At 50.6% G+C, this 13,777-nt stretch overlaps 1 protein-coding gene across 1 annotated transcript; it reads left to right on the top strand.

Moving 5' to 3' along the window:
- Positions 1-5,814: 5,814 nt before the first annotated feature.
- Positions 5,815-12,631, top strand: RAB39B (RAB39B, member RAS oncogene family). Its single transcript, XM_068204890.1, has 2 exons — positions 5,815-6,194; positions 10,191-12,631. Exons 1-2 carry the CDS (start codon positions 5,980-5,982, stop codon positions 10,615-10,617), a joined length of 642 nt encoding a protein of 213 aa, XP_068060991.1. The 5' UTR covers positions 5,815-5,979; the 3' UTR covers positions 10,618-12,631.
- Positions 12,632-13,777: the final 1,146 nt, after the last annotated feature.

The following is a 13,777-nucleotide window of genomic DNA, read 5'->3' as shown; positions in this document are numbered from 1 at the left end:
GCAGCACCTTAAAGACCCCACAACTAACCCCTAACAGGCATGGCAGCTTGTGATGGAAAGGTGCTGAACAGAGTGGCTGCACGTGTGTTTTCCTCTTCTCTGCAGACCAGCCTGTGCAGCTGCTAAACTTGAGACAATACCAGCAGGAACAGAAATCAGATTTCATGCATCTAACAACCCATAATACCATTATAGTAGTTGTTAACAATCCAAAGTAGCTCTTGAGCTGTAAGCAAGCAGTCTGAAATCTGGACTCGGAGGGGAAGCCAGGGAGCTGTTTTCTAGCAATATAAGTAGCTCAGACACCCACTTTATAGCAAGAAAAATCACAATAACCTCTGTCCCTTCCCTGCTCTCTCTCTCCCACTCACCATTACTAATTTATCCTGATTGTAATGGCTTCTATTTGCTCTAAGCAGATCCTGTTCCCTTCCTGGGAAGAACAGCTACAAGGACATAATATTCCCAGTGGAGGATCTGTGCAAGGATTCAGGCAGGCTCAGGCAGATACAATGATCTCTTGATGGGAGGCCCCCTTTTCGACCAGCCAGCCCATGGCCATTTTAATGTGATCGTAATCTGAAATAAGACACCAGGAGCTGCTTCTGGAGTGAGCCCTCCCATGGTAAGGAGCTGCTGTTTAATTTATTGTCACAGGGAAACATTTTGCAAATGTTTTATGTCTCTTCAAAAAGCCCAGCTGACTTGCTTGTATGTGCCTGCTGTTGGGGCTAGAGGCTGTGTCATGGGTGCTGAATGGCACCAGAGGGTGGCTCTGCCACTTGCAGGGATGTGGAACAACCTCATCCTCTGTACACGTCCACCCAAGTGGGTCACACCATATGAGAGTTCAATCTTCCCCGTCCACTCTGGCTGCAAAGCAAATGCTAACACTGCCCTGGAGCACTGCTACTAACTCAAGAGGATTCTCTGGTTATTTCTGAAGTTTCTCTGCATTTGTGTCTCTCTCACATTCTCCCACTGTCGTGGATCCTGGCTGGACTTGCAGCCCTGTCTCTGTGCCATTGTTAAGCTCCTTGGGAGGAGGCAGAGCCTCCTGCTCAGGGGATGGGGCAATTGAAGCTGTCTGAAGCTACTCGGTGCTGAGCCCTTTGCTCCTCTGCGGCCAAGGGAGAGAGAAGTGCTAGTGGAGGATGGTTCTTCCCATCAAGCTGAGTGGGATAAATAGCTCTCAAAATGTTCCTGCCTCTCTCAGCTGGGTACAGAAGGAGCCTGGGCACCTAGTGTAAGAGAGCCATTTAGGTAATGGGTTCCTATATCGATGGGGGCCCATTAATGGAACAGCCAGCATCACTCAGCCAGGACTCTCTTTATCAAGCCTGTGTCTGCTTTACTGCTTTTGTTTGGATTCCAGTGTGACACTGGGGAACCAGTGGGAGCTCTGCAGGACGGCAGCCCTGGAGCCCCAGCCAGCATGACTGGAATTGCCTTGGTGGGCAGTGCTCACTCCCTTGTGCACTAGAAGCATTTTGCTGACGGGGGTGTTTGGGGAGGGAGTACAGACAAGTTTCCTGGGGACAGAGGCTGCCAGTCTGCCAGAGAACTCCACCTCTCCAAAAGGTACTTTAGCCCAGCCAAAAGCCAAGGTGGAACAGAAGCTTCACCATGTGCCTCCTGGCACTTGGCCCTGCCTGCTCTCCCCTCCTGCTACTGCTGCTGGAGGCTGTAAGGCTGTCACCTCATCAGCAAGGTCCTAAATTATGCTCCCAGTGCCTGCTGTCAGCTGGGCTGTCAGTTCCAGAGCACTGTGTGGTGCCCTTGACTTTACGCTTGTCTGCACCACCCTGACTAACTGTGGGCATCATATAAATAATAAACACTAATTCGCCTTAATACCTTCCCTCTGTCCTGGGTTTTACAGCAACACACTCAGCCACAGGTCATGGGTGCAATCACATCCCTGTCAACAGTGTAATCTGTCTCCATGTCACATCTGGACAGGCCTAATTTAACAGAGATGTTTTTTAGAACTAGCTAATAAATTGTCTGCTCCATGTGGTTCCCAGCCCTGCTCTCAGCACTCCCGTCATCCTGGCGTGTGTGGCCCGTGGCTGTTCTCAGAGACTAGTCTCTGGCCTGTGGTTGTGGAGGGACTCAGGGCTCTGGTTGGGTGCAGGTTATCTCTGAAACAATGAGCAGCTCCATTGTGCATGTGGCTGGGATATAACACCTGCAAGGGCCAGGGAGGACAGCGTGTGGATGCGGGGCTCCAGCTCACCAGTGTGTTGTGATCACTGCACTGTCCCAGCCTGGGGCACAGACACAGGCTGCCTCACAGAGCTCCAGACCCGCAGCGAGGGATTGTGGCTGATTGATTGTTTTTTGTATCCTTGGAAACTGAAAGGGCATTAAAATTGCATGGTGTGTGCAGTGCTGATGCACTCTGCTCCTGGTAGTGCAGCTTTGGGCTTGGAGATGGCTTCAGCCTCCAGCTGCCCTGTAAAGGGCACTGGTCTGAGAGAAAAGCTAAGCTACAGCTGAATACCAAACTACTTAGAGGGAATGCTATCTATTTAGAGGGAACCCAACCAAGGCCAGGTTGGATGGTCCTTTGAGCAACCTGGTCTAGTGGAAGGTGGCCCTGCACATGGCAGGCGTTTGGAACTGAGGTTCCCTTCCAACCCAAACATTCCATGATTCCGTGAAGTACTTTTGTGAATTGCAGTGCTGAGGCCCAGGAGGGTATCTGGCTCTGAGACATCCCTGAGCATGGCCCAGCATCTTCTCTGTTGTGTTTATCACAGCAGAGCTCCTGCCTAAGAGGAGCTGTCTGCCTCCAGATCATCACACCCCAGCCATAGGGACTGCTGGGCTGGGGGCTGGGCCTAAGGTGGAATTCCTGCGCAGCAATCACCAGCCACCAGCCTGAGGAACAGGGCTTGCAAAAAGCCCAAGTATCTGCTTAGGGCTTCATCATCTAACACTAAAAGGGAGTGAATATAATCCCTCTGGGATAGAGACTACAGAGAGCACAGGGTCACAACAGAGTAATTCTCCAGCCTTTGCCTCATTTTTTTCTCAGCTTTTATGCCTTAAAATAAATTTACTAAATAAGAAATACTTGCTCCAGTGGCTGATGTGTGGATGTTGGTCACCTAGAGCGAGGTGTGCACAGAGCCCTTGGGCAGGGCTGTCAGCCACGTTTGGCTGTACCCAGCACAGGCTGTAGCCAGCACTGCCTACACGAGAGCTCCCCTTGGCTTCCCAGCGCGGTGCTGGCTGCTGGATTGGACCCTGCTTGTGCAGTCCCACACGTGCTGCCAGCAGGTGAGAGAGCTCTGGGATCTGCCCTGCCCTCACCTGTGCTCAGGTAGTTCTCAGGCAGCTCTCCAGCACTACCAGCTCTGAGGGGAAAGGGGCTCTCTGGAATTGCCCCCAGGGCCACGGGAAGGAGCACTGAAGGGCTGTCCCCAGTCTGGAGCTGCCATCAGCCCACGGGGGCTGCTCCCAGTGCTGCCATCAGTGCACACACTCTCACGGTGTCTCACCAGCACCTGCCATCCTGACCTCAGCCAACAAACCTCATTTTGCATCAAATCTAGGTTACTGTCTCTCAGACACTAGATTCTCCATTTTCTAAAACAGTACCAGAACAAAGGCTCTCCCAGGATCTCATTTGCTCCTACCTTCTCATTGCTGCTAATTAATACCGTGGCTGCCTAGTCACGCAGTGGGTGTTCATCTTTATGCATGTGTTCAAAGATGAACATAATATCTGCACCACGGGGTCTTGCAAGTTGATTTGCTGGGGAAGACAGGTGCCTGATGCTTCAGGAATTCCTCTAGCTACGACAGGATCTGCTGGGCACCTTGGTGCTCTCCCCAGCTCTGCACAGCCCTGCAAGCCACAGCAGCTCTGGCTGCTCCTTGTCAAAGGTCCACTGTCAGCAGGCCTTGAGCTGCTCCTGGAGATGCTGCTGGTGGGTAAATCACAGGGTGCTACTGAGTGCCCTGTGCCTGCTTGAGCACAGCCAGACCTGTGGAAGAAAGGGAATGGAGCAACTGTGTGTGCGAGCGCATGGGGAGGAGAGAAAAACAGTGCAGAGAAACCACAACTGGTTGTGGGCTTCAGCTAATGGGCTTGGAGTACTCAGAAATCATTCAGTAAAGTGCACCAGATCCCCACAAAGCCTCGCTGGCAATGAGTCACTGGTTAATGTACCACTAACTTGGATTTATAGGTTTAATATTTTTCTGTTGCGCTGTTGCTGTTGCTGTGTAGATTGCTCCATCAATTTTCTTTCCTGTTCTGAGGTACGTTAAAATAGGATCTTTTGGGATTGATATTTTTTAATAAATAGATTATATTTCAAAGAATATTGAAAAAGTTCCTTGCCATTTATTCCTCAAGACTTGAAATGGTCTCTCTAATGTCCTAGTCCAATTTACATGGTGGTTAACTGTCTCATGCCTATATAAAATGTCCTTTTTCTGAGGACCTAATGAATATAACAGGCACTCTCAGTGCATTTATTTCAATAGTGATCATGAAGGAGGAGTTTTTAATGAAACCATCTTTATTTTTAAAAAACCCACCAACATATTAGCAAATTTTTAAAAAGTGTCAATATTCCTCCTTTCTGTGTATGACTGAATACAGACATTTTACTCACTGTTTTTAATAAAATACATGCCAATTTTCCCTTCCAGAGATCAAAATTCTGCTCTGGCAAGAGATTTAAAAGTAAGTGCTCAAACTTGGCCATATCCCACAGAGCCAGGGGAGAGTGGCTGTGTGCTGCCGTGGCAGTGACACTCCGTTTGGGACAGGCTGGGCAAAACTGGGACCGGCAGTCCGAGGTGTCTGTGCTTGCACTGTCAGACGTTCACGGCCGCTCGGGCTCCTGAACACCGCGCTTCACCCTGCCGAGCTCGGAACCCGCTCCAGCAAAGTGAGGGAAAATGGGTTTAAGATTTGTGGTATTTAAGTTGCTGGGTGTTTAATGTCCGTAATTACTAATTTTTGAGACTGTACACACATCGTATATACACACGCTACACATATATACAGACACGTACGTGTGTGTGAGCATGTGTACTTGCTGGGTGTCGTGAGTAACACGCCTGCTGTTACCACTGTCCCTTTCCAGGCGGGCGGTGCGGTGCAGGTGACCCTGGGGCGGTGCACAGGCTCTCCAGAAGTGCCAGGAGCACTTGGCTCCGCCGGTAGATTTCAGCGGGAATGAAGTCCCCAGTGCAGTAGTGAGGAGCCTGAATCTCTCCAGAAATTAGTCTCGGGTTTAAAACAGAGAAAGGTGTTGCGCACCCTGCTCGACTCCCCCTTTCCCTTGGCGAAGCGCTGAGGAAGATGAGCTCTCCCCGGCCATGGGCTCAGCACAGCTTCCCCCGGTCCCGGGGAGCCCTCCGGCCCCCGGTCCCCTCGGCCAGGGCTCCCCGGCCGCCCCCGCCGCCCCGCACGGTCCCGCCCCGCCCCGCCCCGCCCGGCTCCCGCACCGCCGCGTTCCGGGGCTGGCGGCTCCTCCCGGCAGTGCGGTACCGCGCGGCCGCCATTGCATCACCGGCACCGCGCCGGCCGCGCCTGCAGCCCGCAGCCCGCAGCCCGCACCCTGCATCCCGCATCCCGCACCCTGCATCCCTCACCCCGCATCCCGCACCTCGCATCCCGCACTCCGGCTCCGGCGGGGAGCGGCGGGCCGAGCGTGGGCTCCGCGGCAGCGGGGGACACAGACTCGCGGCCGGGCTCCAGCGCCGGTTCGGCGGCTCCGGGGCCGCACCGGCTGCGCCGCCGCCCCCCCGGCCCCGCGTTGGGCGCAGCGCGGAGGCGGCGGGAGCTCGGCGGGATGCGCCGGTGGTGACGGGGCAGCGGCAGCCGCGCAGGGCCAGCGCCGCCCGCCATGGGCCCCGCCTGAGCGGCGCGGCCGCGGCCGCCCCCGGGCCCGCGGGCCGGGCATGGGCGGCGCGGCGGCGGGCGGGCGCTGAGGGGCCGGCGGCAGCAGGATGGAGGCGATCTGGCTGTACCAGTTCCGCCTGATCGTCATCGGCGACTCCACCGTGGGCAAGTCCTGCCTCATCCGCCGCTTCACCGAGGGGCGCTTCGCCCAGATCTCCGACCCCACCGTGGGCGTGGATTTCTTCTCCAGGCTGGTGGAGATCGAGCCTGGCAAGAGGATCAAGCTGCAGATCTGGGACACGGCCGGGCAGGAGCGGTTCCGGTGAGACCCGCGGCGCGGGGCCGGGGGCTGCGGGCCCGGCCCCGGCTTGGGCGGGGGGCCCGCGGCCGGGTGACGCGTGTGGAAATGAGACAAAGAAGAGTCAAATTGGCACCTTTTGTGACCCCCGCCCTTCCCCCCATCCCTGGGACCCGTGTCCACCCCAAAGGGCCGCATGCAGGTGTGCAGGGTGTGCAGGTGTGGATGTCCAGGAGCGGCCCCGCTGCCGCTGGGGAGGGATACGAGGCCCGAGGCAGCGCTGGGTCCGCGCTTCAGCAGCCTGGAGGTGTCCTTGCATCAGCGGATGCGGCTGGCAGGGAAAGCGCCTGCTTCCCCCCGGTGCGGAGGCAGTGGCCAGGATGTTTCACAGCCGAACACTTGCGCTGAGGCTCGCGAAACGCAGTGGAATATGCGTTTTGGTGCTCTGCTGCGACAGCAGAGCTCAGCTCTCCGTAGGACGGAGAAAGGTCGGGACAAACCTTTGGCTGTGGCTGTGCAGAGATGACAGGTGCTTTCTGGAGAGTGCCACGCCGAGCGCTGCATGGGCACAGACAATTTGGGAGTTTAAGCAACAGTAACCAAGTCTCGATGAAGTAAAATAAAGGCAGCATGTGAGACCATGCCAAGTTTCCCACAGGACTGTGTGGGAAAAACAGCAGCCCTGGTTGGAGCAGCTCGGCCCCAGCCAAAGAGGGGCTCAGACCTGCTGCTCAGACAGTGCTCATTTTGAAGGCGTGTGAGTGTACCCGCAGCTCCTGGCCTCCTGTTTGCTTGTATTTTTCATGTGTCTTTAACCCTGACCCACTCCTCCATCCTGCTCCCTCTGGGATCACTTCCTGTGTTCCACATCTCTGTGCAGCATCACTGAGCTTCTACTTCTGCGCTGTAATGACTCGCCTGAGGAATGTTTTGGTTTCATTCAGTAGATGAAAACTCCCCTACCCCACCCCTCTCACCACCTTCCCTCGCATCTGTGGCACTGGCGTCTGGCCCAGGATGTGCAGTAGTTGGTCCTTATCCACTGACAGGATTTTCCTCTGCTATCTTGATGCTTTGCAGGCAAGGAGCTGGTGCTTTATTCTGCTGGGAGAGGAGGTGCTTTAGCTTGCAGTTGCATCAGCTTCCAGCTTTGGATCTCTGGCTGAGCTCTATAAAAAACACACCTGAGTGCTGTCCCCTGTTCTGCCGTTGCTGTGAGGAGCAAGAGCTGTCGGGTGGCTTCCATTTCCTTTCTTTTGCACATGAGGAAGCCCGGGGCCCTGGAGGCTGCTTGCCCTCGGTGCTGGGGGTGACCCGGGCTGGCACTCGGGTTGTCAGCATGATGAGCAGGTGACCTTCAGAGCAAGGGCAGCTGCACTGCTGCAGTGGGCAGCAGCCTGCAAAGGCAGGAAGGGTGCAGGGGGCAAGAATGGTCAGTGACAGTAAAAAAACCCCACTGCAACTTCGAAATGCTCTTGCCAAAGTGCAGACTTGAATTCCCAATGTGAAAAGCTGGAGCAAACCCAGGGGCCTTTATAGTGCACTCTGAAATGTGAAAAAAAAAAAAAAAAAAAGTAAAATCTGGTTTGCGTTTTTCCCTTTCAAATCACTCTTAGCCCTGTGACAAATTGTGCCCCATGAAGACAACTCTTGGGCTCCTTCTACAAGGAATGTTTCTTGGCCAGAGACAAGAATTAGCTGTTATTGGAATAAGCCAAAGCCCCTTGGACTTGTCATAGGCAAGAAGCACAATGGAGCAGGTACTCTCCAGAAACCTGAAACTTTTTTTGTCATTTGTTTAGCACAGGGAATTTTTTAAGAGGGAAATCTGTAAGAATGAGCTCCCCATTTTCATATTTGAGCATTTCCAGTCTGCTTTGCATAGTTTAACAGCTGCCCCACGAGGACAAAACCACTGTTGTTATTTTGAAAACACCTTGGCATTCCCTCAGCAGCAGCTGTGTTACAGTTTTGCTCTTCCTGACCCCCTGTTGTGAGCTCTTTCACTCTCCATAAATTAGTAGTAATTTCTGTGCAGTCAAGGCTTAAATTACAGTTAAATATGTGCAACTCCATTTTGCCAGACCAGACCCCAGAACATGCTGCCTGGGGCAGTGTTGAGGCTGCTTTGGAGCTGTAGAAGAGCGGGGTCCAATTCTTCCGGGATCCAGCAGGTTTTACTCATCTCTTGTTGCTCAGATACTGCTATTCCCTTGTCTGAAACGTGATGTTGTGTAATGCTAGCAAAAGCAAAAGCGTGTGCAGCCCTCGCTCCCTGGAACTGTGTCCCACCACCTACAGAAGAGCTGTTTCCTTGCAGCCAGCAGCTCTCCCTTGGCTGAGAGGGAAACACTCCAACAAACAGGCATGGACCCTGGCTGGAGGGGTCCCCAGCATGGGTACAGAGCAGGGGACAGTTCCCAGACAGAGACGTTGCCTGTATGTTAAAACTCGGCCAAACTAGGTGCAAGTCCCTGCACTGCTCTGTATCAGTGTGTGTGGCAAGAGGAGGGAAGGCAGAAACCTCAAAAGGGAACTGGGGAGGGATGTGCAGCATGAAGGCAATATGATTTGCCTCCTGCAGATCTGTGAGGAAAACAGTTGTGGAAAAGGCTTTAAGGAAAGGCACTGAGACCTTCACCTAATTTTACCTTGAAGCAGCATTCAGCTTAGATCCCATCATGTCTTTCAGGAGTACCTGAGGCATTGTTGTTGCTGGCAGGAGGAGCCAGGGCTGATGGCACAGAACACAAGGGAGAAGCAGAAATGTCTGTGACAGTGTGGGGGTGAATTCAAAGTGCCAATATCTGTTTGCAGCTGGCCAGATAGCAAAAGGCAGATCTAGTTCCCTCAGTGCCAAATGTGCAGAGTGACTATTGTCCCTAAGCCAAACAGTTGGACAGGAGAAATTATCCAAATGTAGCCAGCTATGTTTTTTCCCCTGCTTCTGGCTTTCTTCAGTTTTGTCTGTGAATTTTTACCCATCATTGCATGTTTGTTGATGAAACAATTCTTGAAAACTAGTTCATCCTTTCTTGGGGCAATTTTGACAGATACACACACTACAGGACCAAACAGCACCTACCAACAGTCTAGCATAGCCAGAAAAAGACTGTCCTAAGGTAAAAATGCAGCAGTGCTGCATTTGTGTAGTAGTCCTTGTGCTCCTTGTGTAGTAGTGCTCCTTGTGTAGTAGTCACTAAACTGTAGCTCTGCTTAGCCTCATGGCCTCGGCTTTGCTCCACTGCCCCGTGTTTGCTGATTTCCTGTGCTGCTTCTGGCTGCCTTGGGCTGGCCTGGCTCGGAAGAGCTGTGGGACGTGTACTTCATTTTCCACCTGCAGTTCCAGGGTCTTTTTGGCAACTATTTAAAGTCAGTATTTGGCAGGAACATGACCAGTGTTAGTGCAGATTCTCCTTGGAAGCTCTTGTATTATTTTGCTGTTTCTTGGTCAGTGCCACTAACAGTAACGGTGTCCTGTCACTGCAATGTCACTTTAATCCAGTTGTGTAGAGGAAGAAGCTGTAGGGATGGGTGAATGTCCCTATCCCAGGGCCCTGGGTATATGGAGGAGAGCTACAACCCCATGGTCAGCCTTTCCAGATCTCTGACCTGCTTTTATGTGGCTGTCAGAGAGCGGGTGTTTGGTTTCAATTGAATCCTTTGATTTGTCACAGTGCTTCTAAACCAGTGGGTTAGATGAGGGGTCCAGAGAACTGACATGGTATATATATGATATAAAGAAATCCATGAGGGAAAAAAGTGGTGGGGGGGGATTTTGAAGAGAGCCATAATCAGTGGGGCAGTTACTCAAGCGTGAAATCTTTAAGCCAAAATAAGTTTTCCTTTTAAATGACAATCTCTACAGAGCACAAGCTGGAAGTTCTAAGACATTGCCTGAATGGCCTTCTCTTGCCCTGTATTCTGCAGGGTAGACAGGGTGGTGGTAATGCTGCTTTCTTAAAGGACAAACATTCAGACAGCTGTAACTTAACACTGTTGTGGCTCCTTGGCTTGCAGGTCCATCACCAGAGCCTACTACAGGAACTCGGTTGGAGGACTCCTCCTCTTTGACATTACAAACCGCAGGTCTTTCCAGAACGTCCACGAGTGGCTGGAGGAGACCAAGGTGCACGTCCAGCCATACCAGATCGTCTTTGTTCTGGTAGGGCACAAGTGTGACCTTGACACACAGCGGCAAGTGACCAGGCACGAGGCGGAGAAACTGGCTGCTGCCTATGGCATGAAGTACATTGAGACCTCAGCTCGGGATGCCATTAACGTGGAGAAGGCCTTCACTGATCTGACTCGTGATATATACGAGCTGGTGAAAAGGGGGGACATTTCAATCCAGGAGGGATGGGAAGGGGTAAAGAGCGGGTTTGTCCCGAATGTAGTGCACTCTTCAGAAGAAGTGGTGAAGTCAGATAGACGGTGCTTGTGCTGAGCTCCTCTAGAGAGGCGAGTGGTGATGAACTCTACTAACCAAACGTTCTTTACTAAGTGAACTCAGTGTGACAGAAGGGAGAGCAACACTCCCGTTGTGAACAGCCTCCCACATTGTTTTGGACACCAGGACAGACCCTGGAAAGAAATGTTCTGTTCCAAATAACCTTTCAGAACTGGGGGCTACAAACCTGAAGGAGAGTGAGTGAGGGTGCATGTGGATGTTGTAAGGAGACAGGAAGCAGAAATGAGGGGCTGCACAACACAGGAGAGGGTATACAGAGCTGAATGGGCTGGTACATGCCAGGGTACTGTACATGTTCTCTTTTAAGTAAACCCATAGCTCCCTGCTGGCTTTTGGAGCCACAGGACGAATACTCAGTCGTATGTCAAACAGAGAGAGAGAAAGCAGGAGGACATTTTGGTTTGTGTCAGCTATTTCTTTCCAGGAAGGTCTAAAGGCAGCACAGATACCATTTCCTCATACGGTCAGTTCCACAGGAGAAGTTTACTGACATGGTATGCACACTTCTGAGTTTTCTTTCTTATGTTCTTGAACCTAGTTGGATAGCAAAGAATATTTTGTGGGATTTAAAGAGGAAAACAGTAGTTATTTGATTGGTAATTAAAATTTAAATTATTCCTCCCTTAACAGCGTTTTTCTTGCTGTGCAGAACCAAGACTCTAAGTGGCAATTCTTGCTGCAGTAGAGATTATTCAATGCAATTTTTACTCATTTAGTGCCTGGGTGAATACCTTGAAAGTACCCCAAGTTCAGGGCTTTCCAGCAGAATTAAGTGATCAAGAGCATAAAGAGAGAGCCATGTCCTCAGGTGTTATGTCTTAAGACTGGGGTGTTGCAGCCAGGTGGGACACACCATTTCTGTCTCAGTAACAGCACTGTGCTGACCTTACCAGCCAGGTCACAAGGAGGGATGGAAAGGAGGGAGGGAAAAAAGAAACCCAACAAAATAAAAAACTTGAAAAGCTTAACTCAGGTGCATCAGACATCCTAAAAGGTGAGATTAGCTCTTAAACAAGTTAAACAGCATTGAAAGCAACAGCTTGCATTGGCACTTTCTGCTGTTGAAGTGTCATTTTCTGTCTTGGCCTCTGTGGAAGAGAACTGGCACTGGGAAGGTGGAACACACAGCAGGAGTGTCTGAGCAGGTGGAGAGGAAAGCCTCAAGACACACTCAAGAGTAAAATTTATTTTCCTCCATGTTTTAGTTTGACAAAAGAGGCTCCATCTCAGGCTGGCCATCATGGGATGGGAGCCATGTCACAAAAGCTGTATGTAGGTGGATATTTTCTGGGAATGCCATTCACCACTTAAAAGCTTTGCTTCTGCCAAATTTTAACCCAAGCTTTTGAAGTGCAATGGGGTGACTGTGCTCCTGTAGCAAATTAGGGAACTTCAGCCTATTGAAAGCAAGCAAACAAAACTATAGTGACTTTTTTACTTGTGTTTGAAAGCTTTATACACCAAACTGCAATGGGCAGGAGGGGGGGATTAGGTAAAAGCCACAGGAAGCACCTAGTGTTTATTTTTGGCCTCTGAGAAAAAGAAAATATTTGTTCCAGCTTTTTAATCTGCCCTGTCTACAGAAATACAAGTCTTGATTGCTGTTGAGTCCAGACTGTTTCTCCTTCTGAACATGTTCTCACAGTGTGCAGCAGCACACGGCAGGTCTTTATTAAGAAAAAACCTGCGGTTCCCATACTGAAGCTGTAAAAAACCCAAACCCGCAGCAAACCCAACCCAGCATCCCAAACCCTGAACACTTTTGTTTTTGGTGCTCTAGGAACAATTTCAGTTCCTGGGCTCTGCTGGGGAGCAGCTGCACCTGCTGGGAGGGCACAGGGAGCAAATTCCAGGAAGGGGGGTGGCAGTGGCCTGGCACTTGTTGGTGAGCTTGTCACTGCTTGAATAGGCTGTGAATGCATCCCACACCTCCTGCTAAAGGCCAGTGAGTGCCAGGCACTTGTGGTTGAATGCCCTGAAGATTAAAAAGTATGCCCTTTACAAAATCTGTTTCTGGGTGAGCAAAGGTGGGTGCAGGGAGCACCCCAGCAACTGGGCAGAGTGCAGGGTTTGCTCAGACCAGCTCAGTCAGTTGCATTTCACAAAGGCAGGGACAGACAGTACCAAAGGGTTAGTTTCTTTGTTCCCTGGATGGAAGGTCCACCTAGCAGCTGCTTCAGCTTTTCAGGAGCCAGCTGGACACTAGGTGTGTCTGGGGGTGTCTGGCTGAGGATAGCAGCAGCCCCAAGGGCACAGAGCCAGAGTGTGACATGAGGGGCAGTGAGGAATTGGATCGGACATTTTAGCAATAGTCACATTCTGTATTTCCCTGTGTGAGAGCCTGGCCAGAGGGGAAAGATCACTTTTCATGAGAAAGACAATATTTTATTTAATGGGTTTTGGACATTCCCCGTTACTGCTCCCAGGGAGAAATTCCAGAAAGCCTAAGCCAGTAAGTGCATTCAGGCCTTCAGAGTAAATGTTCAATTTAAATACAGAAGTGTTGTAATTCTAAAGAGAAACAGTACAGAATAAAATGTACACGTCTTAACTACTTAGTTAATAAATTGTTATATTAAATGATAGAGAAATCATTATCTACATCTTTTTCTAATTCCTTGCATTTTCTAGACAGCTTATTAAAATATAGGAAATGTAGATTCATCTGTACAAAATTTGGAATGTTTTTTCTAAGATGAAGAACTTATTGGATATGCTAAGAATTCTTTTCTAACAACTGGTTTTAATGCTTTGACTTAGAGGGACTTTAAGAAATCAGGTGGTGATACCTCTCACAGGGTAAAGGTCAGGAGCTCTTATACTCTAGGACAAAAAGAGAAAAAAAAAAGCAAAAGCTAACCTTCTGTGGTCTCTACCACATGTTAAAAACAATCTGCATGTTAAACTGAACTTGCTCAGAACCTCCAGAATAAAAGCATACTTTACACTGTCCTCGCTTTGTTATGCGCTGTAACGAAATGTGAAAATAATGCTGTATTTAGCTGTCTGTATGTGACTGAAAATATGCTTGTATTTAGCAAAATGGTTACTACGTGATAATGTGAAATTCAAAACTTGTAAAGAAACTTTGGTGGGTTTTTTTTTTCCTTTCCCCCTGCCCATTCTCTCTTAGTGT

The sequence above is a fragment of the Anomalospiza imberbis genome, chromosome 14 (genome assembly GCF_031753505.1).
Source record: "Anomalospiza imberbis isolate Cuckoo-Finch-1a 21T00152 chromosome 14, ASM3175350v1, whole genome shotgun sequence".
Classification (NCBI taxonomy): domain Eukaryota; kingdom Metazoa; phylum Chordata; class Aves; order Passeriformes; family Viduidae; genus Anomalospiza; species Anomalospiza imberbis.
This window is presented reverse-complemented; position numbering and strand designations above follow the sequence as displayed.

Bases quoted from the DNA above. Each gene is read 5' to 3' on its own strand.
- RAB39B (XM_068204890.1), top strand. From the start codon at position 5,980: ATGGAGGCGATCTGGCTGTACCAGTTCCGCCTGATCGTCATCGGCGAC. The intron at 6,195-10,190 runs GTGAGACCCGCG...CTTGGCTTGCAG, and splicing joins GCCGGGCAGGAGCGGTTCCG to GTCCATCACCAGAGCCTACT.